Source organism: Vanellus vanellus, assembly GCF_965231255.1.
Source record: "Vanellus vanellus genome assembly, chromosome: 3".
NCBI classification, from domain to species: Eukaryota; Metazoa; Chordata; class Aves; order Charadriiformes; family Charadriidae; genus Vanellus; species Vanellus vanellus.
In genome coordinates this window covers 128,532,440-128,560,424 of record NC_138907.1, presented here as the reverse complement: position 1 = coordinate 128,560,424, position 27,985 = coordinate 128,532,440, and the positions used below count along the sequence as shown (strand labels likewise).

Sequence of the window (27,985 nt, the reverse complement as noted above, 5' to 3'; positions counted from 1 at the left end):
GCTGCACAAAGCAGGAGCGATGCTCTGCGCCGTCCTCCTCCCGGCCCCGGCTCCCCCACCGCTTCCACCATTCGAACCCCCTCCCCTAAAAAGTATAAATCAAGCCCTAAAAGCAAAAATCAAACCCTAAAGGTAAAAATCAGCCCGGGGAGGCGGGGAGGCACGGGACAGGGCTGCCAGCCGCGCTCACAGCCTGGAGATCTTGGGCAGGGGGGTTTCGGGGGGCAGCCCCTCCAGCCACTCCATCAGGATGCTGTTCACCGCCGCCGGCCTGGGGGGAGACAGCACAGAGCTGGGGTGGGATCTGGCTCCCCACTCCCCCCAGGGAGAAAGGGGGAGCCCGGCTCCGATGGAGCGAGGCCGTTTGGCGCCGGCGGCCGCGGCGGTACCTCTCCATCTGCATCCAGTGCCCGCACTCCTCGATGTGCCCCCGGCGCAGCTGCGGGATCTACGGAGGGATGCGCGAGGGGATGCTTTGCGCCAGGAGCCCACCCCGGGGCTGCCCCATACACCCCCCCCCCCGCCCAGCTCTTTATTTAGGCGCGAGCAAACCCCCTCCTGCCTGCTGCATGTGGCAAACGCCCCCCCCCCTTTCCCCCCACCCCCCCTGGCCCCGCATCAGCCTGTCCCCCCTTTATCAAGTGATGTCCCCATATCTGGACCGCATCCAGCCCATCGCGGCACGATGGGTCTGCCCCATGGCTCTCCCGTGGTGGCATCTTATGGAAGGGGGGGGGGGGGGGCTTCGGTGCACACTGGTCCTGGGTAGGGATGGGGTGGGACGTGACCACGCCGGCTTACCCACTCCTCCATGCCCTTGCTCATACTGGGACGCAGCACCACGTCCTTCCCGGCCGTGACCATCAGCGCTGGCATCGTGATCTGTAAGGGGACACGGGTGACAAGGTGGGGGGGGGAAGGTGGTGGGGCGGCCAAACCCTCCCCCTGGGGCAGGATCGGTCCCCACCTTCCTGTCCTTGGCAGAGAGCGCCCAGCGCCAGTTGGGTCGCATGTTGCGGTACCAGTTCAAGGGGCCGCTGGGAGAGAGGGGAATGGGGTGGAGATGGTGGGACTCGGCTCCTGCCACCGTCGCCGCCGCCGTGGGGAGCGGGAAGAGCCTGCAAGGGGAAAGCAGCCTCCCCCCACCAGCCTCGCCCCGTCTTGGGGTTATAAAGCAAGGCCGAAGCAGGTTTGGGGGTCCCCCTTCTGCAGGGGGGTACCCCACCAGCCCCCACTCCCCCCCCCCCGGGCTCCTGCCCCTACCTGAAGCCGGATTTTTGGAAGCGCTGGATGTAGTACTGCAGGTCGGGGCCGTGCAGGATCTGGCTGGCGGGGGGGTTTTCTGGGAAGCCCACCAGCAGCCCCCCTGCAAGAAGAGGCGCAGCGCTGCTGCCATGTCCCCACCAGCGGCGTCCCCACCCCACAGCAAGGTGTCCCCCCTTACCTCGCTCCCGGACCCCAAAGAAGTTGAGCGTGAAGGGCAGGCGGTCCTGCGGAGAGAGGGGTGTGAGGGCAGGCGGGGAGCGGCACCGCACCCCGGGGGGGAAACCCATCCCCGGGGGGGTCCCCGTGGCTGCCAGGCAGACCTGGGGCTCCCACACCCCTCCGCGCTGGGAGCCAGCACCGAGCATCGCGGCATCCCGAGGGATGCAGGAACTGACCGCACAGCCCCGGGATGCAGAGCTGGGAGCAGGCACTGAGCATCGCTGCATCCCAAGGGATGCAGGAACTGACTGCACAGCCCCGGGATGCAGAGCCAGGAGCAGGCACCGAGCATCACTGTATCCCAAGGGATGCAGGAACAAACCATGCAGCCCCGAGGCGCAGAGCCACGTGCTGGCCCAGAGCATCACTGTATCCAGAGGGATGCAGGAACTGACTGCACAGCCCCGGGATGCAGAGCTGGGAGCAGGCGCCAATCATCACTGCATCCTGAGGGATGCGGGAACCGACTGCATAGCCCTGGGATCACAGAATCATGGAATCTCTGAGATGGGAAAAGACCTGTAAGATCATCCAGTCCAATCATTCACCTCACACCGCCGAGCCCACCACTAACCCATGGCCCTCAGCACCGTATCTACACGACCCTTAAAGCCCTCCAGGGATGGGGACTCCCCCACTGCCCTGGGTAACGTGTCCCAATGCCTGATGACCCTTTCTGTAAAGAAACTCTTCCTAATATCCAATCTAAATTTCCCCTGGCACAACTTGAAGCCGCTATGGATGCAGAGCTGGGAGCAGGCACCGAGCATTGCTGCATCCCGAGGGATGCGGAAACCAATGATGCAGTCCCAGGCTGTGGAGCCAGGAGTAGGCACCGAGCATCACTGTATCCCACGGGATGCAGGAACGGACTGCACAGCCCTGGGATGCAGAGCTGGGAGCAGGCACCGAGCATCGCTGCATCCCAAGGGATGCAGGACCCGCCCGCGCAGCCCCGGGCTGTGGAGCCGGGCGCAGCCGGCAGGGCTGGCAGAAGGAGGCTGCCAGCAGGGCACGTCCTCCTGCATTTTCCCGAGGCGCTGTTATTTTAAACTGCAAAGGTTTCCCCCCCACCCCCCCACCCCCCGAAGCGAGACATTAACATTTGCAGGGGTGGAGGAAGCGAGCAGCACCGGCACTGCGAGGGCACGGGGAGAGCAGGAGCCCCTGCCAGGCTGCACCAAGACAGTCACCCCACAAATCTGCTGTTCCCCGGGCTGGGCTGTCCCCCCTCGAGGCAGCACAGCTTTCTAGAGGTCTTCTCAATCCCTCCTCAGGGTCAGTTTCGAGTCCCAGAGAGGTGCAGGCCCTGCGCTGCTGCTGCCAAGGATGCGTTCACTCTGGTCCCTACTGATGGCTTGAAGGAATGCAGACTCTGCCACGGACAGGCAGCAAAAGGACGGCAGGCACGGGGTGGAGCGTGCCTGAGGGTCACTGTGGGTCACTGCAAAGCCACCCCTGAAGCTTCTGGCTCCTGGCAAGGGCGAGGTGGGAGGGGAGAGGGTGCCACAGGCAGGAGAGAGGGAGGTACTTGTCCAAGCCCCAACCAGGCTAGCAGGGCTCGGAGAGGCCATCAGGCTGGGCTGGCCACGGCCTTCTGCCCCCACCCCAGGTCCACCCTCAGCCCCACACCTACCTCCCGGCGCGTGGAGCGGATCAGCACCTTCAGGGTGCGGCCGATGTCCTTCTCCAGCTCCGCTTCTGCGACACCCTGCACGGGGGGACGAAGCACCGCAGGTGATGCCAACCCTCCCCAGCACCCCAACCCACCCCGGGGCCGGATCCTGCCACCCCCTCGGGGCTCGGCTGGGGGCTGGGGCTGGGGTTTTCCCAGAGTTCAGCATGGGAAGAAGGTCTGGCGGGGGACCACAAGCCATTCGCAGATGGGGTGACAGCAAGAGCCCCACAGCGTGGCACCCCAGCTATGGGGCAGGAGATGCCCAGCCATGAGCTGAGGACCCCGATGTGGGCACATCCCCGTACTTGGAAGGGGTAAGTCCCAAAAGAGGGGTGGAGGATTAAAATCGGGAGTTCCGGACTCACCGGCTCCTGGAAGTAGAACTGGTAATCAAAGGTGGGGTGCGCTTTCGTCTTCTCCACGATGTCCACCGCGGGGTCGGCGGGTCGGTACGGGGTGTTGAGCGAGGCCACAGCCCTGGGACATCGTTGGGGGGGCAGGGAGGGGGTGGGGGGGATGGACACGGAGAGTCAGCATCGCACCCGGATTTGGGGTACCCAGCGTGAGCCAGGGCTTTGCTGTGGGGATGGGGGGGCAATAGCGAGGGCAGGACCCGGGGCGACTGGAGGGACCTTGGGGGGGGACAGGATCGGTCCCCAAGGAGTCACCCGCGTGGCACGGACCCACCTCACCCTCTCGGGGTAGAAGAGAGCCATGTTCCAGACCACGGCACCGCCCCAGTCGTGGCCGACCAGCACGGCCTGCGGGATGCCCTGCGGGGACAGGGGGGGGACATGACTGTGAGTGTACCCCCACGGCTGCACCCCAGGGGGCACCTCGAAATCCCCCCCAAAAGCAGCGCCCAGGAGCAACCAGCGGGTGAGAGAGGAGGTTTGCCTTCCTCCGAAGCAGCAAAAAGATTAGAAAACAGCAATTATTTTCTTTCTTGTTTCTTTTTTTTTTTGGTTTTGTGTGTTTTGTTTTGTTTGGTTTTTTTTTCCCTTTTTCCCCCCCCAAGGAACAAGCGTTACCGGATCCCCCGGAGCAATTCGCTCTGACTATAATTAAACATTTCAAGTACCTGTGCCCTCCAGAGGAAAAGGGTTTGATATTATCCGTCAAAACCACATCTGGAGGCTGCTCATCCCCTGGGGATCACCCGTACGGGGGTGTCCCGTCCCCCCCCCCCCGCCATCACGCGGGGTGACAGCACGGGGAATGTCGGAATAAATAAATGTGTATATATATATATATAAAAATATAAATATAAATACAAATATAAATGTCTCGAAGACGAATAAATCCCCAGCTCCTCTGGGAAGGGGCTCACAGCATCCCCCAGGGATGGCCGAATCCTGCCCGGAGCTGAGCGCACCGAGCTCACTGTTTCCCCCCCCTCCCCCCCCCATTCCGTTTTCCTGACCCCTCTGGGCACCTACAAATAAATCCAATTAAAACCCGCGCTCCTGACGATGTATAGCAGCCGGTTCATAATTAGCTGATATTTAGAAGCGTAATTAAAACTCCCTCCCGGCAGATGTGGCTGGGAGAGCATCGGGGGGGCTAAGGGGGGGCAGAGGGTTTGGGGGGGCTCCCGGCAGCTCCCACCTCCCATATGGGGCTGAACGTGCCCCCCTGTACTGATGGGTTTCATCCCCCCCCCCCATCCCTGCCCATCACCGCGCCGCCTCCTGGACCACTCTGCATCTTCTGCATCCCGACACGGGCTCGACCAACCCGTGAAGCTTCAGGAAGTCATTTATCTCCCCCAAAATCCCCCAGGTTGTCCCAGAGGGTGAGAAGGAGTCCGTCCCCCCACTCCCCGAGGGGGAGAGGAGCAGGATGGGCCCCGATGGGAAGGGAGGAGCGGGGAAAACCAAAGTGCCATCCACAGGGGATGCCACGACCTCGCACCCCAAAGGGGGATGCCGACCCCTTTGCCGGGCTGCGCATCAGCGGGCACCTTTCTATCCATGTTCCTTATCGGTTCCAACCCAGCGGGAAGGCAATTCCCCAGGGGAAAAAAAAAAAACAAACCAACAAACAAACAAAAAATCCCTGTGATTTATGCCCGCTGATTTATCCCCGCCTGCTCAGCACCAAAGTGGCGCTGCAGCCCTCAACTTGGTGCCCTCCCAAAACCCCATCCACCGCTCCTCGCACACTGAGCCCTTGCAAAAGCTCAAAAACCTCCAGGGCTTTCCCCCCCCCCCCTCCTTTGTTTCTTATTTTTTTTTTTTTTTTTAGCACTGCTTTGCGAAGGACTCGCTCCCTCGGAAGCCGTTTGGGGAGGAAAACGCCCTGCAGATGTTGGCATTTGCGGGCTGCGCTCTTCTCCTCCACGTCATCTCCTTTAAAAGGCACAGGAATCAACCCCATCCCCTCCACGGGATGGGAATTAAACCCGGAGTCCCCCAACCCACGTGGATCGGATGCCGAGGTGACAGCGGGTTCCAGCCATGCCGAGGGACAGTGTTGGTCCCGTGGCCACCACGGCCCCGGGGAGCTGCGACAGTCGGGGTTTAAGGGGATGCAGCCCAGTGTCCTTCTCCCCGAGCATCTCACCACCTTCCCAAAACCTCAAACAGGCGCCACCAACCCATCTCCCCGTCCTCAGCAAGGACACGAGGTCCAGGAGAAGGTGACATGGTGCTGGAGACCCTCCCAAGGATGGGTTGTCCCCACCGGCAATGGGTTGTATGAACATCCCCATCCCTAAAATCCCACCCATGGCGAACACAATGATGGGGCTTGGTGCTACCCCAAGGGTTTTGGACCAAAGTCCCCGGGGAGCTCAGCTGTCCCAGCACATGAAGGCAGAGGCAAAGAGCAGCCGGGGGGATGCGCACCCCAACCTTGCCAAGAAGGAGGGACCCATCGTAGGGGGCTCCTCACCAGTTTGTCCAGGAAAACCACCAGGTCCTGAGGAAAGGAGGAGAGAAAGGGTCAGATCCCGCCCGGAGCCGTGTCCTACCAGCCCACCCCACTGCGCTCATCCTGCCCACATCCGTGTCCCGCACCTCCTCACCTTGCATATCTGCTCCTGGGAATATTCTTTGATGTCTGCAGGGAAGACAGAACCGCCATAATTTCAACATCCGCACGTTTCTACGGATGCATTCTGCACCCATGGGAGCTGCTGGGGCCGCAGGAGGAGCGGGACAGCTTCCACACCACCACCCCCAGGAGAAGACTCCTCCACCCATCTCCTCCTGGGTCTTGTCCTTGGGACCGGCAGCTCCCACCCCAAAAGGCCCCCGTCCTCCCTAAACCCCGACAAGCCTGGCTCACCCGGTGGGGCCGTGGACTCCCCGTAGCCCTTCATCTCCAGAGCGATCACCCTGAAGCCGGCGTCGGCCAGAGCTGGGATCTAGGAGGGAAAGCAGCAGCCTCCAAAGGATGTGGAGACCGCTGGTGCCAGAGCCCATCCTCCATCTGCCCACCCCAGCGTGCCCGGAGACGTCCCCAGGAGGGCAGACGTGGGCTGGCGAGGCTGGAGGGTGGGCAACACTCCTGGGCAGCGTCCCGTGTCCCTCAAGGCTCAAGGCAGGGTGGTGGGACAGTCGCGGGTCCCCCCAGGAGCGGTGGCCATGCACCCCCTCCACTCTGCTCCAGCGTCCCACCGCCAGCCGCTGTGGTCCACCCTCCTCTCCATCTCCTCCATCACCTGGTAGCGCCAGGAGAGCCAGGACTCGGGGAAGCCGTGGCAGAGGCAGATGACAGGGCCGTGTCCCACCTCCACGAAGTGCAACTGGACGCCGGGCTGGAAAAGATGGAGAGTCCCCACCAGCTGTAGGTGGCACGGCTTCACCTCCCAACCCTCCACCCACCGCTGGTCACCAGGCGTGGGAGCGCACCACTCCCTCCAGCCCAGCAACCCAGCGCCACACCAGCACGTTTTAACCCCCGGGGTGGATGGAGAAGACCTCAACGATGGGGTAGCTCAGCATCCCCCCACCCAGAGCAGCCCACGCAGGAAGGTGGACAACCCAACAAGCCACCCCTGAGCTGGCACGTCCTTCCACAGGGTTCAAACACTCCCCAGGACGCCTAGGCCACCCTCAAGCCCTACCAAGCCCGGGGACACCTTGTCACCAAGGCAGTCCCCTCCACTCTACCCGGATGGGCACGTATCCATGGGTCACGTCAGATGGATCACACGCAGTTGGCAGAGGCTCTTCTTGGGTGAGAAGCTGTGGGGTAAGGAGCACAGGGTGAGCTCCTGAGCAAGCCTGGAGCTCCATGGGAAGTCCCCATGGTGGGACATCCATGCATTTGAGATGGACCTGGCTCAGCAGGTCCAGGCGATGAGGTTATCAGGGGGTGGGAAGGGTTTGCAGGAGGTCCAAAGCCACCTACGAGTCCTGCACCCGCACTGCATCACGGCAAGACCCAGAAGCCTGAGCCCATCCCTCCCACCCCTTCAGGGACCTCCAGGAGACAGAGAGGACCCAGACCACCTCTACATGCCTGGACGCCCGAGAGCTCCTCCAGCTCCTTCAGGACGGTTTCGGTGTCCTTGACGAGGACGGTGGCCATGCCCATCTCCCGGGCCGGCTTCAAGTTCTCCCCGATGTCATCCAGGAGGATGACCTGGAGATACAGCAGTGACAGCCGGGCTCAGCAGCCCGGGGAAGGGCAGCCACTGGGTTTGGCCAATGACTTTGGGTGCTTGGAGGGACCCTCTGTGCCCCGTTTTTGGGGTGGTGGCCATACCTCCTGCGGCTTCATCCGCAGCGCATCCAGGGCGTAGGCGTAGATCTTGGGGTCCGGCTTCTGCGCCCCGAGCCGGCAGGACTCGATCACCAGGTCGAAGTGGCGCTGCAGCAGGTTCATCAGTGTGGCCGTGAAGAGCCGCCCGGCGCTGTCATCCACCCAGTTGTTGGTGAGGACACCAGTCTTAAATCCTAGGGAAGGACAGAGCGGGGAGCGCTGGTTTTCCCACTCCGGCTCTCCAGAGACCGCTTGATTTCACCTCTCCTCCCCAACCACGTTTCTTGGACCTTCCCAGCCTAAAGTCTCCCATTTGCAAGGCTCTGTCCGGACCAGGACGCCCCAGTAGGAGATAAAAGGATGCTCCGTAGGAGCTTATGCCCAATTTGCACTTCCAGGAAAGCAAGGCTCAACCCTCCCGACGCAGGCAGGATGGGAGCCAGAGCTCAGGCACGCCGAGGTGCTGAGGACTGAGCCAATGGACCGGCCACGGCGCAGGGCGAAGGGTTACGGCATCCTACTAATTGCTGGTTGGTTGATAACACGTCTGATGGATTTGGTAGCACGGCTCGGAAGATCTAATTACAAATGCTGAGAGAGCGCAATGATGACAATGAGGGACTGAGCAGGGATCCCGTGGTGGGACCAACCAGGACCTTATGGTGGGACTGACCAAGGAACACCCGTGGTGGGACTGACCAGGAACGCCATGGTGGGACTGACCAGGGATGCTGTGGTGGGACCGACCAGGGAACCCCGTGGTGGCACCAGCCAGGAACGCCACGGTGGGATCGGCCAGGAAGCCCCATGGTGGGACCAGCCAGGACCTTATGGTGGGACTGATCAAAGAACCCCTGTGGTGGGACTGACCAAGAACGCCATGGTGGGACCAACTATGGAACTCTGTGGTGGGACCAACCAGGGATGCTGTGGTGGGACTGACCAGTGAACGCCACGGTGGCACAGACCAGGGATGCCACGGTGGGACCAACCAGGGAATGCCACGGTGGGACCGGCCAGGAATCCCCGTGGTGGGACTGACCAGGGAAGCCCATGGTGGGACTGACCAGGGAACACCATGGTGGCACAGACCAGGGATGCCATGGTGGGACCAACCTTGGTGGGACCGGCCAGGGAACTCTGTGGTGGGACTGACCAGGGATGCCATGGCACCTGCTCGGGAGGGGAGCAGCACCCTCCCTCCAGCACCCCTTGCCCAAAAGCCCCCCGGCGCCCACCGTTCCTCCGCAGCACCCTCGCTGCCCGCAGAAGGGGGGTGTTGACCGTCCCTTTGGCCGCCATCTCCTCGAAGGCTCGGGCGACGGAGAAGGTGGGCGGCAGGGCGATGCCTGAGGCGGAGGCGTGCTGCCTGCAGCCCTCTTCCATCTCCGAAAAGAGCTGGAAAAACACCCACGGAGGCATTCGATCGACCCCACACACACACCCCAAAAAAATAAAGCAGAGCCATCTCCCCTCGGCTCCTTCCCGAGCCCCCGGTGGTACCCGCGGGCTCACCTGGGACAGGGTGATCTGTCCCTTCATCGCTTTGGCATAAGGACTGTCGGATCCGCCGGCAAACAAGACCTTTCGCAAGAAATTCCTGCCAGGGAAAGAAGGAGAGGTCAACCGGGGGGGACCCCAATACCGGTGGGGGATGTTGGGGTGCGCTCCGGTGAGGGGGATGCTCCGTGCCGGGGATACGGAGCTCCGTCCTCCATCATCACCCAGGACCGGAGCATCGCTTCATTCCAGGTCCGGGAGATCGCTGCCCATTTATTTCCCGTTGGCAGCTCAATTACTTCGCCCTGCAGATAGAGGAGCGGGGAGTTTTGCCAGGAATAAAAAAAAATAAAAAAAAAAATAAAAAATAACGCAAAGAGCAAGGTATTTTGTAAGCCGTAGCTCAAGGAAAATAATTTGCCCCGATCACAAGAACACAAAAAGGCCTTCTCGGGCGGCAATAAAACAAGATTACGGCCACTGGCTTTAGGACAAAGCTCTTCTCCGAGTCGATAAAAACGCAGCTCGGTTAAAAATAAAGCGGCTTTTACCTGTTCCGGCGGGCTCGCTGTCACTTGGTACTTTTTTTTTTTAAAACATAAAGCGAAGCAAAAAAATGTTTGATGGCCCGATAATCTGGGAATTTATTGCTCCATCTGCTCCACGTCCTCCAGCATTCAGCTATTTAATATTTTATTCTTTTTTTTTTTTTTCCCCAACCGCCTGCTTGTCTGTTTTTTAACACCCACGCGCTGCCGGGAAATCCCGACGTCGGGCCGCTGCGCACAGACGGAACCTGTTCGGCTCCCGTTTGGGAGCTTTTGGGGATTAGGAAATCCCAAATACCTCGTGTTAAGTGGGGCAAAGGGCTCGCCAGGACTCGGAGGGCTGCTTGGGACCTGCTCGGGGGGTTCAGTGCTTTGGGTTTCGCCAGTTCCCACTCCTGCACTGAGTTGTGTCCAGTCTCAGCACTGGGGCAGGGATGGGCTTAATTAATTATCCGGCTTAATTAGGTATTAGTTGCTCTTTTCGCTGCTTCTGCCAACCTCCCCTATGGTGATCCTATCTCTTTGGGGGTTAGCTTTAACAGCTGGCCTGCACCCCACATCCAGGAGAGGACCCCCGCTTCTCCCCCCAGCCTGCACCCCACATCCAGGACAGGACCGCCCTCCCCATCCTGTACCCCACACCACGGCAAGGAGGTCGCCAGCCTGCACCCCACATATACACAGGGATCCCAACTTGCATCCCACGCCCAGGAGCGGGGGTCCCGCAGCCCGCACCCCACTCCCTGCACTGTCCTCCCACTATGGTGGCCTCAGCCGCGCACTCCCGGCGCGGGCGGCGGCCGCACACACAGTATTGCCGCCTCGTCTCTATGTGTCTCCGGCCGAGCGGCGACTCGCCGAGGAGAGGGAGGGCGAGTGCCGCCGGGCAGGGCCGCACCGTGTCAGGCCGGGCTGGGCCGTACCTGGGCAGAGCGCAGTCCCGCTCGCAGGAGCCCAGGAAGTGCTGCAGGCCGGGCCCGAAGAGCACGCCGCCAAGGTCGAACAACACGGCCCGACGCGCCATGACCTCCACCGTCGCCACCCGGACTCGAACCCGCGACCCCACCTCCCCCAGCGCTGCGCGGCCCCTCCACCTCCCCGCAGGCCCCGCCCCCTGGACCTCGCCCCGCCCCCTACTCGGGAGCTGCGCTGGGTCCTAGCGCCGCCACGGAGCGTGCCCTCCCCGACGCCTGGGACCCCCCTGCAGGGGGGACACCCCCCTGCGTCCCACCAGCACCCTCCCCCGCTCCCCTGGGGCTGTGGGACCCCCGGCCCCCACCTTTAAGGCTGGCAGCTCCCCGCCCCCGCCCCGCGTTGGGTGCCCGCCTCTCCACCCGCTCCCTCCCGCCGCTCCCCGGGGTTTTGCCCAAAATCGCGTTTTCTCGCATGAACGGGGAGCCCGGGACCCCCCCTCAGCTCCTGCAGCACCCCAGGGTGCAGCAGCACCCACTGACCCAACCCGCCCGCACCAGCTCCCAGCGACATGATGGGGCAGGACTGGCCACGCGTTGCAGGTACGCACACACATGTACACACACATGTACACACATGTACGCACACATGTGCACAGATGCACACGCACATGCCCGCATACATGCAGGAGCACGTGCACACATATATGAACTTCTGTGTGCACATGTGTATGTGCATACCTACACGTGTGCACACCTACATGCGTGCACACATATATGTACACATGCACACACAGAAATGAATGCGCACAAACAGGCACATAGGCACATGCAGACACGTATGCACACGTACAGACATGTATTCACACGTGCACACAAATCTACACATGCATACAGACACACATGCACACATGTGCACATATGAAACACACGTGTGCGTGCTGAGCACATATGCACACCACCAGGCACGTTGCTGGGGAGGTGTGTGCACTGGTAATCGTGTGTGCACCTCTGAGCGTGTGTGTGCACACTCGTCATATGTGTGCGCTGCCAGGCACGTGTGTGAACACTCATCATATGTGTGCACACTTGTCACACGTGCACTGCCAGGCACGTGCGTGCACACTCAGCACACATGTGCACTGCCAGGCACGTGCGTGCACACTCAGCACGTGTGTGTACTCCCGGCGCACATGTGTGCACTGCCAGGCACGTGTGTGCACACTCAGCACATGTGTGCACATTCAGCACACATGTCCGCTGCCAGGCATGTGTGTGCACACTCAGCACGTGTGTGCACCCTTGGCACATGTGTGTGCTGCCAGGCATGTGCGTGCACACTCAGTCCATGTGTGCACACTCAGCACACATGTGCACTGCCAGACATGTGAGTGCACACTCAGCACACGTGTGCACTGCTGAGCACGCGTGTGCACCCCCAGGCCGGTGTGTGGGCACCGAGCATGCACATGCACGCTCAGCACACGCCTGCATGCCCAGCACATACGTGCACACGCGTGCACGCTGCCCGGCTATTTGAGCAATCCTGAGACCCCCGCGGAGGGGCAGCCCCGGGGGGGGGACGCGTCACCCTCTGGGCACCCCAAATTCCCCCCCGGCCTGCCGGCTGCCAGACACGCCGTGGCGGTGGCGGTGGCCATGCGTGTGCGTGTGCCAGCCCCGCCTCGGGGAGCCGCCGGCTGTGCCGTGGCGGGACGGGACGGGACGGGACGGGCGGTGTGGCCGAGCGGTGAGCGGGGGACGGGGGGACCGGGAGGGGTTTGGCAGGCGATCGCAGCACCGTGCCTCAGTTTCCCCACCTGCGGAACGCACGGGGGGATGCCGGCCCCGGGGCAGCACCCCCAAAACCGTGCAGCGGAGCTGGGGGTGGGGGGGTGAGGGGGGGCTTTTCCTTGCTGGGATGGCTACCGGAGAGAGGGCAGAGGGATTTTAGGGGGGGCTCAAACCCAGCCGGGCCACACATTTATAGGCAGCCGGGGCTCGGTGTCCCCCATCCCACTGTCCCCTGGAGACTGCCACCCCCCCCCCCCCCGCCTCCCCCGGCCCCCCCAGCATCCTCCCGGGGGGTGGATGACCCCCCTTTTCCCTACCTTCTGCCACGGCTTTTCCTCCTCCCAGCTCCCCCCCAAACTGGGGGGCTGCAGCCCCCCCTCCACCCCAATTCCCCGCCACCTCCTGGGCAAAAAGGTGGGAGCATTTCGGAGGATTGGAGGGGGGGGGGGGCAAAAAAATAGAGGGGAAAAGAAAGAATTTTGCTGGCCTGGCGCTATTCCGGTGGGAAGAGCCGGAGAGGAAGAACCCGGCGTCGGTGCCAGCGGAATGCCAACACGGCTACGCCTCGGAGACCCGCCAACCCGTGGCAGGGCTGGGCCGCTGTGGGCTCTACTGCTGTGGGGGGGGGTCCCCTGGTTGCTGACCCCCCCCCCCCGCCCCATACAGCTCTTTTGGGACCCTTTCGCTGCGCAGCGATAACCCCCCGCCCCTGCCAGGTGCTGGCCTGAGACCTGAGAAACTCATTGCACCCCAGGGTGGGGGGGGGTTGGCAGGGAGCCGCCGTGACATCCCTCTGCCGAGGGGCTGGGGGCCGGCTGGGTGGGTAGGGGGTGATGGGGGGGGGACACCTCCCCTCCCCCCCCCCCAAGCCCCCACGCTGGCCGCCTCTGGCACCCGCTCCCCCGGCCGCGGCGCTGAGGTTTTCCGGCGGCGGCGGTTTTGAAAGAGCCGTATTGTCTGCCCCCCCCCCCTCCCGCCCCCAACCCCCCCCCCCCTTCCATGGCCTCCTGCTTTTCCATGGCTCCCGAGGGTGGGGGGGATTTGGGGGGGGACAACAAGCTGCTCCCGCTCTGGCAGGATCAGCCTCACCCCAGCCCTTAACCCCTCCGTGCCTCAGTTTCCCCATCGCTATGCTCCGCGTGGTGCGCTGGGTGGGGGGCAGAAAGGCCCCCCCCATCCCCTATGTGCGGGGGGGAGTCCTCCATGCTGTGGGGAGAGTGGGGTATGGCACCCCCAAATTCCGAATCCCGCCAGCCAGGGGTGCATATGCCTGGAAAAATAAGGGTGTTTTAGGGATTTTACTGGTGTGAACTGGGGGGGTCCTGGGGGTGGGGAGCCAAGAGGGTCTCAGAGGGTGGCTCAGCCACAGGCTTGACACCCCCCCCCCCCCCCCAATTTCTCTTTGCTCCTGCAGGACACCATGGTGCCAGGGGGTCCTGGCTGGTGCCTGCTGGTGGGGCTCTGCGCCCTCGTCCCCCCCACCGCCACCCAGGGGGGACCAGAAGAAAACGTGACACCCAGCGCCAGGATGGAGGCGTTGGGGTACCACCACCCCCAGGATGGGGACCCCCTCCAGGACCCCCAACGCTGCGGCATCACCTTCCACACCCCCAGCCCTTGCAGCCCCCGCGGGCCACCCGCCTCCGCCTCTCGCGATGAGCTGGATCATCTCAAGAACCTCTTGCAGGCCACCAAGGCCAGCCTGAAGGACGTGGAGATGGCAGCCACGCTGGAGGACAACCAGACCCGCTACCAGGACGTCATCACCGAGGCGCTGCCTGCCATCCGTGGGGCCAACCTGGAATTTCAGGAGAGCCTGGACAACGTCCGCAGGGAGCTGGAAGCTCACGTGGCCGAGGCCGATCACCCACAGATGGCTGAGAAGAAGGAGAAGTGGGTGCCATGGGACAGGGATGGTCCAGGGGGGATGCTCCATGGAGCAGATGCTCCAAACGCCATGGGTGGGAGCCAGCCCCCAGTGTCCCCAAGGGTCCCGCAGCCTTCCTGGTGGCTCTCAGGTGACACGTGGGGTTTGGATGTTCAGCAAACCGCTGCCGTTGACATCCGCGAGTGTGTCCCTGCCCTAAAGCCACCGCAGCGGGGCCGGTGAGGGGTCCTCCGAGGGCAGGGTGGGATGTCAGGAAGGGGGGGGTGTCACTCCTAAACCAGTGACCCAGTGCAGCTGAGCCACACCGTGGTGATGGAGCAGCGTTCTCCAAGATGGAGGAGTTGGGGTACCTCCTTTCCCGGGGTTGGGGACCCCCTTTGGGACCCCCAGTGCTGCAGCGTGACCTTCCCCACCCCGCTGCGGGGACATAGGGGACGTTGAGCCCACTTTCCCCCCCACCCCCCCCTCACCTCCAGGCTGCGGAAGGGTGTCCGCGTGGTGGCCCACATGCTACGTCTCACCAGCCGCCTGGCCCAGAGCCTCGACACCGCCTCCCGCCGCCTCCACGCTGAGCTGAGCCGGCGCCTGCGGAGCTCGGCCGCCCACGCCGCCGCCACCGCCGCCACCGCCGAGCCCTAGGACAGCGGGGACGGGCTCCGCCGTCACCCTGCCCGCGGCCTTGCTTGCTGGTAGGACCCCAACCCGGCTGGTCTCCACGGCTTTTGGGGTGTCCTGGCTCCTCTCCCTCGTCCTGGGAGCCGCGACTTCGGAAAATGGTCTGGGGCAGGCAGTGGGGGGAGGGGATGGGGGGGTTGCTGCCCACCACGTGATGCCATCGCACAGGCGATACCATCACACACACGATGTCATCGCACACGTGATGCCATTGCAGACGCAATGCCATTGCACAAGTGATGCCGTTGCACACACGATGCTGTCACACACGCGATACCATCGGACATGTGATGCCATCACACACGTGGTGCCATTGCACACACGATAGCATTGCACACGTGATGCCGTCACACATGTGATGCAACTGCGCATGTGATGCCATTACACACACAACGCCATTGCACATGTGATGCCATCACACAAGCGATACCACCACACACATGATGCCATCGCACATGTGATGCCATTGCAGATGTGACGCCATCACGCACATGACACCATTGCACACACAATGCCATCGCATGTGCAATGCCATCGCAAACATGATGCCATCGCATGTGTGCGGCCATCACACACAAAATACCACTGCACATGTGATGCCATCGAATATGTGATGCCATTGCAGATGTGATGCCATCGCACGGGATGCCATTGCACAGGTGATGCTGTTGCACACGCAGTGCCATCACACACATGATGCCATTGCACATGCGATGCCGTCACACATGCGATACCATTGCACACGTGATGCCATCGCACATGTGATGCCATCACAGACGTGATGCCATCACACACATGACACCATTGCACACACGATGCCATCACACATGCAATGCCATCATGCACATGATGCCATCGCTTGTGTGATGCCATCACACACGTGATACCAGTGCACATGTGATGCTATTGCACATGTGATGCCATTGCAGATGTGATGCCATTGTGATACCATCACACACGCAATGCCATCACACACGTGATACCATTGCACATATGACGCCATTGCAGATGTAATGCCATCGCACACGTGATGCCGTTGCATACGTGATGCCGTCACACATACAATGCCATCGCACATACAATTCCATTGCACACGCAATGCCATCACACAAATACTGTTGCACACATGATGTCATTGAACATGTGATGCCATTGCAGACACAATGCCATCACACACGTGCCACCAATGGACACACGATGCCATTACACGAGCGATGCCATCGCACACACAATGCCATCCTGTGTGTGATGGCATTGCACATGCAATACCATCAGATACGCAATACCATTGCACACGTGATGCCATTGCACATGTGATGCCATTGCAGATGTGATGCCATCGCAGATGTGATGCCATTGCACATGTGATGCCATTGCACATGTGATGCCATCACACACGTGAGTGCGTAACCCCAGCCCCAAGCGTTCAATGCATTTATCCTACAGGTCCTCTGCCGTGGTATAGCAGAGCCGGGTGCCACCGCGCGTGCCCAGCGCCATGCCTGGGGGACACCCCGTCCCCCCCATCCCCAGCAGACCTCTGCGCCCCTTCCGTCCTCCCTGGAAGAGCTTGGTCCTCGCAGCGAGCCAGCCCTGCCCGCCAACAGCCAAGCCATCCCACTCGGAGCCTTGCCTGAACCGGCTGGGATGACCCCCCCCCCCTGCCTGGGGGTCCCCAGAGGGTTTTAAAAATGAACCCCAGGAATTTGGGACCCAGCTGCATCTCTCCAGTGGTCCGGCAGCATCACCGCCCGCGGAGCCGCCGCCGGTCCCGGTTAAGCCTTTTCCCTTGGGAGCATCTTGTCTGGGCTTGGGAGAGCCTTTTTGCCCCTGGGGTGGTATCAGCAGAGGCGAGGGGGTGGATTTTGCCCCCTGCGGGTGGATGGAGCGGAGGGGATGGGGCTGGAGACGAACTCCCCCCCCCGCCTGGGGATAAATCAAAGCTGGCAACTCCAGTGCTCCCAACCCGCTGAGGTTTGGGCAGCGGGAAAAGAGCTGGAAGCGGAAAGTCCTGTTGTGTTTGCAAAGCCGGAGGTGCTCCCGGGGAGGATGGGGGGGTGGGGGTGGGGGAATGGCCAGGGCCACCCCCCAGCACCCCCATGGGGCACCCTGAGGGTGGGCGAGAGGCGGGAATACCCCCCGGGGCAGCGGCGCTTCTGCAGGAGCTGCCGGCAGCGAAATAAAGACGCGTTGCGCTCTGCCAGGCGTCAGCGCTCTCTCCGCGCCTGGTTTCTCCCCCCGGCGAAGGCAGAAGGCGGATGGGGGGAGGTCGTCTGCGGCGGTAACAGCCCCTCCGCCTCCAAAACGGACCACCCTGAGCAGGACCCCAGCAGAGGGGACGGACCCCTCCCCCCCAGCATCCACGATGCTTCCCACCCCCCCCCCCCCCCCCAGCCTTCAATCCGCCATCCAGCGGTCCGCTCTGGTTTTTCCTCCTCCTCAGAAAATCAATGTTGGTTGTCTTTCTTTTTTTTTCTTCCCCCACCCCCACCCCCCCCCGATTAATTCCCTACTGTCTTACCCGACTCATCCTTCTCCCTAATTCCTTTCCTTTGCCGGGCCCTGATCCATCTCCTGGAGAAGCCCTTGTAATTCCCAGCTGCCCCCCGTCCCTCCGGCATCCATCTCCCCAGTTTTGGGGGTCCACCCGACACCGAACCCCCTCCCTTCGGCCTCGCTGGCAGCCGTGGGACGCGGCCGTGGGCTGAGGGCTCTGCACCGTGGCACGGGGACGGGGCTTTGCGTGGCACGGCCGGCCGCAGCGTGGTTCCCCGGGGCCGGGCAGCTTTGCCCAGGGAGGGGTTGATGCCACCGTAACATTGATGGTTAAAAAAAATAAGGGGGTGGTTTGACGCAATCGTGGCATCGGGGAGACACCCACATCACCCCGGCGCGACGTTTGCCTCCGTGAGATGCTCGTGGCCACCGGTCTGGAGAGAGGACAACCCAATATCTGCCTGGGCTTTGGCGTCGGCTGCTGCTGGGGTGGTGGGATGGCGGGGTGCCGGCTCCGCGGTCCTCTTCCCCATGGATTTCTGGTATTCAGCATCCCAGGGACGGAGGGGCCGGGCACAGGGGTGCGGGCAGGACGGGGGTCCTGCCGGCCGAGCCCCCCCGGGGGGAGGGGGGGGAGCAGCAAATTCAGGTGCCCTCCGTGCCCGGCTCTGCCTCTTCGTTTATCTCCCAGGGGAAAGGAAGCAAACCGTGGGGCAGGTCCCCCGGGGCTGGAAATTACAGTCCTGGGCTTCACTGGCAGGAAGGTCGCGCATTACATTTCCTAGCAGGAAGGAAGGGGGGAGGCTGCTGGTCCGGGGGGAGAGGGCCGGCTCGTCGCCCGGCGGCTCGGGAAGCAGCTCTGCGTTTCCCATCTTCTTGCAGTCAACACCCACCACCACCACCACCACTTTTCCTGCCCCAAATAACCCTGTCCCCATCCCCGTCCCCTCGGGTGGGGACACCTGAGACAGGAGGGGGAAAGGGGTCTGCAGCGTTGGGGGAGGCGCTGGGTGTTGCCCTGTCTTTGCTTCCCCAATTTTGCGGCCGTCCCCTTCGGCTGGGTTTTACGGGGGTAAACGTGGGCCGAGGCAATACTTTGCACCCCGTTTTCCCCAGAGCTGGGGGGGGAGGGGAGGGACGACGGGGACACCACCGCTCCCTGGAGCCGCCCCACTCGCGGCCAGGATGGCACCAAACCCCCGGCCCGGGGCCGTGGGGGCAAGTGGGGAAACCCTGCTCTGGTGGGGAGGGGGACAAGCAGCCCCCGGCTTCCCCCCGCCGCGGCGCGAGCCTGGACTTTGCCATGCCCACCCTGAGGTGCCCCGTGACGCCCGATGCAATACCCCACGGGACGCCCTGTGAGATGCCCCGTGTGATGCCTCATGCGATGCCCTGTTCGGTGTCCCCTGCAGTGCCCGTTAAAGCCCTGTATGATGTCCCCTGCAGTGCCCCGTGCCATGCCCTGTTCAGTGTCCCCCCTGCAATGCCCATTAATGCCCCATACAATGTCCCCTGCAACGTCCCCTGCAGTGCCCCATGAAATGCCCTGTTCAATGTCCCCTGCAATGCTCTTTAATGCCCCATACAATGTCCCCTGCAATGTCCCCTGCAATGCCCGTTAATGCCCCGTACAATGTCCCCTGCAGTGCCCCATGCGATACCCTGTTCAATGCCCCCCTGTGATGCCCCGTGCAATGCCCATTAATGCACCATACAATGTCCCCTGCAGTGCCCTGTGAAATGCCCTGTTCAATGTCCCCTGTAATGCCCTTTAATGCCCCATACAATGTCCCCTGCGATGTCCCCTGCAATGCCCGTTGATGCCCCATACGATGCTCCCTGAAATGCCCCATGCAATACCCTGTTAGTGCCCCCCTGCGATGCCCATTGATGCCCCAAACAGTGTCCCCTGCAGTGCCCCACGCAATACCCTGTTCAATGTCCCCTGCAATGCTCTTTAATGCCCCATACAATGTCCCCTGCAATGCCCGTTAATGCCCCGTACAATGCCCCCCACGATGCCCCGTGCGATACCCTGTTAATGCCCCCCTGCGATGCCCATTAATGCCCCCTGCCATGTCCCCTGCCATGCCCCATGCCATGCCCATGCCCAATGTCCCCCGTAACGCCCTTTGATGCCCCACGCAACACCCCCCACAGCGCCCCCTGCGATTCCCCCTGCAGTGCCCCATTCTCTGCCCCGGCTCCGCCGCTTCGCCGCACTTTGGCTGCTGTTCCCTTTCCCTCTCCCTCCTCATCCTCGCACGTAAAGCCCAACATCCCCTTCCCTCTCCAAGGACCGAGACTGAGAAATCCCTGGCAAATTTGGCCCTCGCCGATCCCCGGGGAAGCTTTGCCAACCCCGGGGAGCTGATGCCCCTCCGGCCTTCCTCCCCCCTGTCCCCCTCCTTCCCTGCCTGGGCACGGCTCTCCCTCCTCCCACAGCCCCTGTCGTCACCGCCACCGCTTGGAGTAAGAGCTGAGACATCCTTCGCCAGAGCTCAGTCCTCGCCGGAGCCCTCCGCGGCGCAGCATCCCGACCCCGGCACGGCAGAGGGAACGGGGCTGGGGGGGGGGGGCTTCGGGGACCCCTCTTTGCTCCCCCTGCAGCAGGTAAGGGGGTTGGGTGGCTGCAGGTTGGGTGGGATGGAGAGAAGCTGTTTCCCCCCGCAAATAATCTGTGATTAAAGCCGTTTGCAGAGTGCCGAGGACGGACGGGGAGCGAGGGGGAGGCAGCAGCAGGGAAAGTTTCCCAGCTCCGCACGGAGTTCCCATCTGAAAAGCAAAAAAATCCCCCGCTGTCCCCCTTTAAAATCCGATAAATAAGTCAGTTATTCTTGCTGCCTCCCTGACTGAATTTCGGGACGCTGAGAGCTTCGCTGGGCTCACCGTGGCGACGGGCATCCTCCGGTCCAGCCTTCGGCATCCTCCCCGGGGCAGGATTCTGCAGCCCTCCAGGGCAACGGTTGGCACGTCCCAGCCGGCAGCGTTTTGCCGGCACGGAGGTGCCTCCCGGGGCATCCCTTCGACCCCCGCGTGATGGGATATCCATCAGGGAAATGGTTCGGATGCAGGCGGGGATGCAAAAGGCAGGCGGGAGGGGAGGGCAGCCGGCCCCGCGGCCGGGATCTCTGCCGGAGCTGCCCCAGGAGCGCCGAGACGGGTGATGCAGCGGCAGGAGGGATGGGGGACGCGGGTGACGCAGCGACAGGAGGGGTGGGGGACACGGCCACCCTGGGGTGGCTTGTGGGGGTGCGTGCCTGCCGTCTCCCACCCACGCAGCCCCCTTCCCACTCACCCGCCCATCCCCATCCCCACCGCCCCCCCACAGGCGCACGTTCCGCGTGGGCTTCTCTCCGCCTGTGTCCCCCCCAAACCCTCTTTGTCACGGACGGGCGGTTTCAGGCACAGCTTTGCATCACCCAAAGCACCTCCTTCCCCTCTCCAATATCTACCAGAGCTTTGGGGAACCCGTGACACCCCACTTGCGTGACCCTATAACCAAGCCCGGAGCGGGAGCAGCTCCCCCAGCACCACCAGTACTCTCGGGTATATTTAAATATCTCAGCCAGGAGAGGCACATCCATAATTTTCCCTCAGAGCGGTGGCCGTTGTTTCTCCTCCCGTTTCCCACCCCCTCCGCCATCCACGTATTAATTAGTTGAAAACTGCGCAGAAGATGATGATGGGTTCAGGAGGGCTTCGTGGTTTTACTGGGCCAGGGAGGAATTTAAGCTAAAAGAGCTTCTTGTTCAGTGACATCAGTGCTGGGCTGGGAATCTCCTTCTCTGCAGGGTTGGGAGCCTCTTGGAGAAGGGATTCTGCTCCTTGGGGGTGTGGGTCAAGCATGGAGGGGTCACCTTGTAAGCGGTAGCAGATTTTGGGGCCTCTGCAGAGCAAGTGATTTCTCCTCTTGCAGGGATTCACGTTGCTGGGGAGGGGAACCACAGACATCCATGGATGGATGGATGGATGGATGCATAGGTAGATGGATGCATGGATGCATGGGGGCATCGATAGATGCATGCATGGATGGATGGATGAGCAGATGCACGGATGGATGGATGGGCAGATGCATGGATGGATGGATGGATGGATGAGGCTGGATGGTGGAAGGATGATCCCTCTTCCAGAAGTGAGGGCTCCCGGAGAAACCAGCCCCAGGAGCCCGTTCGGGGCAGCGCAGCTTCTTGGAGCGGCTGAGGTGCTTCCCCCTGTCTCGCTCCCAGGGCATGAAGCAGCTTGGAGTTGGGGAGGGCAGAAAGATGGTTGAAAACAGTTATTTACCATTTGCTCCAGTAAAGGTTTGGAGCACCAGGTTCCATCTCTGCTATTAAATCAGCCGGGGGCAGAGCTGGGCTCCCCATCGCTTCGACTTATGGGGTCTGGCTGCCCAGATCCGTGCCCCACCCGCCCGAGGAGCACTCGTGAAACGGGGAGCAGATATTGTGGGGACATTTTCCCTTGACTCAGCTATGGCGGCAGCTCAGCTCAGCTCCAAGCCCTGCTCACGGCTGGGAGCAGCTTTGAGGGGACCACAGTGGGACCGTCACCTCCTAGACCTGTACCGCGGTGGCATCGGGGTGACGGTGCCGCTCTCTACTGTCTTTCCAGGAATGAAATTTGGGGCAGGTGACTTGGCAGAGCATCCCAGACCACGCACCCAGCCTGGCCCGGCTGTGTCCTTGCTGAGGTTCTCCCAGCCCACGTGCAGTTCCATCCATGGCTCCTCCAGCGCTCGCTGATGGTGGGGACACGCAGGACACCCCGTTGGAGGTCCCCTATGGTGGCTTTCCCTGCTGAGCCTCCTCTCCCACCACCGCCTCAGCTCATCGCTCCCCCTGGTCCCTCCAGCAGCTTTGCAGACTGCTCCAGGGAGGGGGTCCAGAGGAGACACGAGTACAAGGAGGATGGGGTGGCTGTCCCATGGCATCGTCCCCCTCGTTGTGTGGTGCTTCATCACCTTCCAGGCAGGTAAGGGCGGCTTTGACTTTCCCCAGGGTACCCGAATTTCCTTCGCTTGAGCTCTGCCTTCCCACAGGTGCCACCCATTGGGGGGCACGGGGTGTAAATTTGGGGAGAGGGGAGGAGAAGATGAGGGGACTGTGGTCCATGGGCATGGAAAACCAGTTCTGTCCCAGTTTAGCCCCATCCAGTTTGTCAGCATTCCCAGTCTCCACGCTGGTGGGGTGTCCTCCACCACGCACCGTTCTAGGATGGGGCTCGTGTCTTTGCAGAGCACCTTGAAGCTACCCAGATGCTTGGGTGGGGGCGGTCTGCTCGGGGTCATCCATCCCAGGGGATGCACCTCTGGGACCCCAGATCCATCCTGTGCAAGCTAGAAATGTTGGAGAGATGGAAAAAAAAAAAACGGATTTTGCTTCCGCCCCCCGTCAACGCAAGGAGCTGGGCATCTTGCTTGTCCCTGCACTTGCGACCAGCCCTCCCCAGCGCCTCTAAGACCCCCAGTGCTGCTCAGCACTTCGTCCCTGGCCAAAGCACAACAACCAGGGTCCCTCGCTGGGCTTGCCCACCCGGTGGGGAGAGCTCGCTCAGGGCATGGGGCATGCTATGGGGCTGTACCCCCATCCTTCTTCAGGGCAGAGCCACCCCTGCGATGGCTCTTCGGTTGCACATCACTGTGCAAAGCCCTCCCTCCCTCCATCCCTCCCTCCCTCCCTCCACTTGCTGGTGGAAATTTATGGGGCTCTGCAGTGAGCAAGGACGGCCGAGCGATGCACCGCAAGCTGACGGCACCGAAGACCAATGCTGACAATTTCTAGGCAGAGCAAAGAGCCTTGGGCTCATCCCAGCCCAGCCCGAGGGATGGTCTCTGGGCAGGCTGCAGCCGTCCCAAGGACTGGGTCAGCATCCACCTTGCAAAGCTGAACCAGTTAGCGCCAGTAAGAGCAGCTGGAGGGGACTGGGAGAGGAACCTCAGCCACCCAAGAGTGGGATTTTCTCGGCCAGCGTTGCGAGGTTGCCCTTGCACCGCTCTCTGCCCCCCGGGAGGAGTGTGGGGCAGCCCTGAGGGGGCTAATTCCCCTCTCCCCCCCCCCCAGAGTGGGGTTTAGCATCCCTGCCTGCTGCAGCAGAGGGGGGGTTTGCCCAGAACGGACCCCCCATTCCAGTGGGGTGCAGGGATGTGGAAGGGGGTGGGTTCAGCAAACTCTCCCCCAGCCCATCCCCGTCCCTGTGTCCCCGCAGCCGCCTGCCTGCCGGAGCAGCGTGGCAGCCATGCCGAGGAACGCCTCTTCAAGCACCTCTTCACTGGCTACAACCGCTGGTCGCGGCCGGTGCCCAACACCTCCGATGTGGTCATCGTGAAGTTCGGGCTCTCCATCGCGCAGCTGATCGACGTGGTGCGTAGTCCACCCTGGGGAGGGGGGGACAACCCTGGTCCCGCTTGGTGTCTGTCTTTTGACCAGTTGGTCCTACTGGTCTGCCAGACCAAGGCCTGGGGACACCAGTGCAAGGGTGGGTGTGGGAACTGGCAACCTCTTGGCTGTCTCCAGTGCGTGACAAATGACCCACTCTGTCTCCCCCAGACCTCCAAGGAGCAGGGGGGTCTGCACCCCTCCTCTCCCTCCCAAACGCTCCCTTCCCCTGGCAGCAGGAGACCATCAAAGGAAACTGCAGGTCTCCATCCCTCTCATGTCCTTATCCACCATCTACCTGCCCCAGGGCACCTCTGGGTTTGCCTGTCCATCCATCCTTCGCTCATTCCTTCCGTGAACACCCATCTGTCCACCCATCCACCTGTCTATCTATCCATCTATCCATGCATCTACCTATCCATCTGTCCACGTGTCCACCTATCAACCTATCCACCTGTCCATCTATCCATCTGTCCATCTATCCATCCTTCCATGTGTCCATCTATCCATCCGTCAATCCCTCTGTCCACAGGACGGTACATTTGGCCATCCATCAGAGCGGCTCAGCTGTACGCTGCAGTATCTTGTTTCTTGCTGCCATCTAGTGAGCAGATATTTTGGGGAAATAGAGGGTCTCCCCGGACTTCTACTGGTACCGGTTGCTCCAGGAGCCGAACCCCAGAGGTGGAGGGCAGAAAGTGAAAGCAGTAATTTTGAGGGCCGATGCATTGATGGGGCAAACCCTTGGGCTCTCTCTGCCTGTCTCCTCTCATCTCTCCCTCTTCCCGGCCACAGGATGAGAAGAACCAAATGATGACCACGAACGTCTGGCTGAAGCAGGTAGGAGCCTGTTCCCCCTCTGGGGTGAGGACAGGAGCGTGCCAAGGGGGGCACAGCATTTGGGGCAGAAAGTCCCTGCTCAGGGGGGCTTGGTGGCACCTCCGTGGTGCTGTTCCTCAGAGGGATGCTGCTGGAGGAGGAGGAGGAAGGTGGCATTGGGCAGCTCGGTCCCACCAGAGCAAGGGCCACCTGATGCCCTCCCCTCTGTGTCTCCCTCCAGGAGTGGAGTGACTATAAGCTGCGCTGGGACCCGGCCGACTTTGACAACGTCACCTCCATCCGGGTGCCCTCTGAGATGATCTGGATCCCTGACATCGTGCTCTACAACAAGTGAGTGATGGGGCAGCCCTAGGGTGAGATCCACCATCCCATCCCATCCCATCCCATCCCATCCCATCCCATCCCATCCCATCCCATCCCATCCCATCCCATCCCATCCCATCCCATCCCATCCCATCCATCACCCCATCCTATCCCATTCCTGCAGCACATTCCATCTTATCCCACCACTTCCCAGCAGCTCCCTGGCATTGCCAGCTCCCGTGGGTCTCCTGCCGCCCATCCCACCCCACAGGTAAGGATGCAAATCAGCCTGCATCTGTCTCTCCATGGCCGGTGCTCACACTCCCACCCATCTCCATGCTCTGGATGATGCCCAGGGGGGTCAACTCAGCACCATGCAGGGATGCACGATGCGGCTGCAGCCTCAAATCAAGGCTCGCACCAGTCCTGAGAGTCCTGGCCCTGTTTTAGGGGGGAATCCCTTCATCCTCCTTTGACCTTCTACCTCTCCACCCTTGCAGTGCCGACGGGGAGTTTGCTGTGACCCACATGACGAAGGCCCACCTCTTCTCCAATGGGAAGGTGAAGTGGGTGCCACCCGCCATCTACAAGAGCTCGTGTAGCATCGATGTCACCTTCTTCCCCTTCGACCAGCAGAACTGCAAAATGAAGTTCGGCTCCTGGACATACGACAAGGCCAAGATCGACCTGGAGAACATGGAGCACCACGTGGACCTCAAGGATTACTGGGAGAGCGGTGAGTGGGCCATCATAAATGCCATCGGCACCTATAACTCCAAGAAATATGACTGCTGCACCGAGATCTACCCCGACATCACCTTCTGCTTCATCATCCGTCGCCTCCCGCTCTTCTACACTATCAACCTCATCATACCCTGCCTGCTGATCTCCTGCCTGACCGTGCTGGTCTTCTACCTGCCCTCCGACTGCGGGGAGAAGATCACCCTCTGCATCTCCGTCCTGCTTTCCCTCACTGTCTTCCTGCTGCTCATCACCGAAATCATCCCCTCCACCTCGCTGGTCATCCCTCTCATCGGCGAGTACCTCCTCTTCACCATGATCTTTGTCACGCTCTCCATCATCATCACCGTGTTTGTCCTCAACGTCCACCACCGCTCCCCCAGCACCCACACCATGCCCTGCTGGGTGCGGAGCTTCTTCCTCGACTTCATCCCTCGCTGGCTCTTCATGAAGCGACCCCTGGCACTGCCTCCCCCCGAGGGGACCGCGGGGCAATACGACCTCCCGGGGACGAGGCTCAGCACCTCCCGGTGCTGGCTGGAGACTGATGTGGATGACAAGTGGGAGGAAGAGGAGGAGGAGGAGGAGGAGGAGGAGGAGGAAGAAGAGGAGGAGGAAGAGGAGGAGAAGACGTACCCCAGCCACATGTCCCAGGCGGGCTCGCGTGGCCAGGGCTCCCAGTGCCGCTATGGCTGTGGGCGCCAAGCTGGAAAGGCATCGGCGGGCTCAGCCCCACGGGTGCCCCCCAAGGGGGAGGAGGAGGAGGCGGGCTCGGACCGGGGGCTGATGCTGTCCCCCAGCATCCTGAAGGCCCTGGAAGGGGTGCAGTACATCGCGGACCACCTGCGAGCAGAGGATGCTGACTTCTCGGTGAGTGGGTGTCCCCAAGGGCTGGGGGGTGAGGAGGGGGTCCCCCACATGTACCTCCATGGGCAGGGCGGGGGAGGTGTCCATGCTGGTACCCCCAGTTGGTTCCTTGGCTGCTGAGGACCCAAAGCCAGGGAGAAGATCAACAGCCACCTCCTGGGAGATGCCCAGTCCACAGGGTCATAGAATCACAGAATGGTTTGGGTGGGAAGGGACCTTGAAGACCATCCAGTCCCACCCCCCTGCCCTGGGCAGGGACACCTCCCCCCAGCCCAGGTTGCTCCCAGCCCCGTCCAACCTGGCCTTGAACACCTCCAGGGATGGGGCAGCCACAGCTTCTTGGGGCAGTTTGTTCCAGTGTCTGGTGTCTCTCAGAGTGAAAAATGTCTTCCTCATATCTAATCTAAATGTCCCCTCTTCCAGTGTCAAACCGTTCCCCCTCATCCCATGGCTCCCCTCCATGATCCAGAGTCCCTCCCCAGCTCTCCCAGAGCCCCTTTAGGCACTGGAAGGGGCTCGGAGGTCTCCCTGGAGCCTTCTCATCTCCAGGCTGAACAACCCCAACTCTCTCAGCCTGATCAGTTGTCCCACTTGTCATCAACCCTCTCAGTAGAGGGTTCCTCCAGCTCCTGTCCCTGCCAGTTGTGGGGATGTTGGAGGTTCCTCTCCTGCCCATTGCGTCCTGCCCTCGGAGAGCAGCCATGGCCCAGTCTGCCCTGCTGGGACCCAGCTCAGAGGCTGCACCACTACTTTTAGCCGGGTGGTTTCAGAAAACTCTTGGGGGGATTAGCTCTGCCCCAAGCAGCGTCCTCAAAGAGGTCCACCCCCCAGCCCTGCCGCCCCAGGAATTTCCCAAGACACAGGGTATCTCCTCGCCTTGATGCAAATGGTGGGTGCAGAGGAAGCCCCGGGTGGCCTCCTAACCCCAAGGGGTCCTCACAAATGGGGGCTGCATCTTCTGCCCACACTCACAACCCCTCTCTCCCCGGCAGGTGAAGGAGGACTGGAAGTACGTGGCCATGGTGATCGACCGCATCTTCCTCTGGATGTTCATCATCGTCTGCTTGTTGGGCACCGTGGGGCTCTTCCTCCCACCCTACCTGGCGGGGATGATCTAGGGGCTGGGCCAGGCTGCGGTGGGGATGGCAGGTGATGCACAATGCCTCCTC

At 61.8% G+C, this 27,985-nt stretch overlaps 3 protein-coding genes across 3 annotated transcripts; 2 read left to right on the top strand and 1 right to left on the bottom strand.

The window, feature by feature from the left end:
- Positions 1 to 67: 67 nt before the first annotated feature.
- On the bottom strand, positions 68 to 10,948 carry EPHX2 (epoxide hydrolase 2; the record flags this gene model as incomplete). The annotated part of the gene is made up of 19 exons (XM_082481003.1): positions 68 to 271; positions 390 to 448; positions 802 to 882; positions 968 to 1,037; positions 1,264 to 1,366; positions 1,445 to 1,490; positions 3,122 to 3,196; positions 3,529 to 3,640; positions 3,851 to 3,936; positions 6,059 to 6,085; positions 6,192 to 6,226; positions 6,455 to 6,533; positions 6,831 to 6,926; positions 7,282 to 7,356; positions 7,634 to 7,756; positions 7,880 to 8,070; positions 9,115 to 9,274; positions 9,392 to 9,476; positions 10,848 to 10,948. The coding sequence occupies 19 exons, from the start codon at positions 10,946 to 10,948 to the stop codon at positions 187 to 189; spliced, it is 1,689 nt and encodes a 562-aa protein (XP_082337129.1). The 3' UTR covers positions 68 to 186.
- Positions 10,949 to 14,049: 3,101 nt separating this feature from the next.
- LOC309669982 (uncharacterized protein) lies at positions 14,050 to 15,156 on the top strand (the record flags this gene model as incomplete). The annotated part of the gene is made up of 2 exons (XM_082480780.1): positions 14,050 to 14,522; positions 14,994 to 15,156. The coding sequence occupies 2 exons, from the start codon at positions 14,050 to 14,052 to the stop codon at positions 15,154 to 15,156; spliced, it is 636 nt and encodes a 211-aa protein (XP_082336906.1).
- A 7,442-nt stretch (positions 15,157 to 22,598) lies between these two features.
- On the top strand, positions 22,599 to 27,934 carry CHRNA2 (cholinergic receptor nicotinic alpha 2 subunit; the record flags this gene model as incomplete). The annotated part of the gene is made up of 6 exons (XM_082480999.1): positions 22,599 to 22,662; positions 23,896 to 24,050; positions 24,861 to 24,905; positions 25,126 to 25,235; positions 25,709 to 26,819; positions 27,809 to 27,934. 6 exons carry the CDS (start codon positions 22,599 to 22,601, stop codon positions 27,932 to 27,934), a joined length of 1,611 nt encoding a protein of 536 aa, XP_082337125.1.
- Between the last annotated feature and the right edge of the window lie 51 nt (positions 27,935 to 27,985).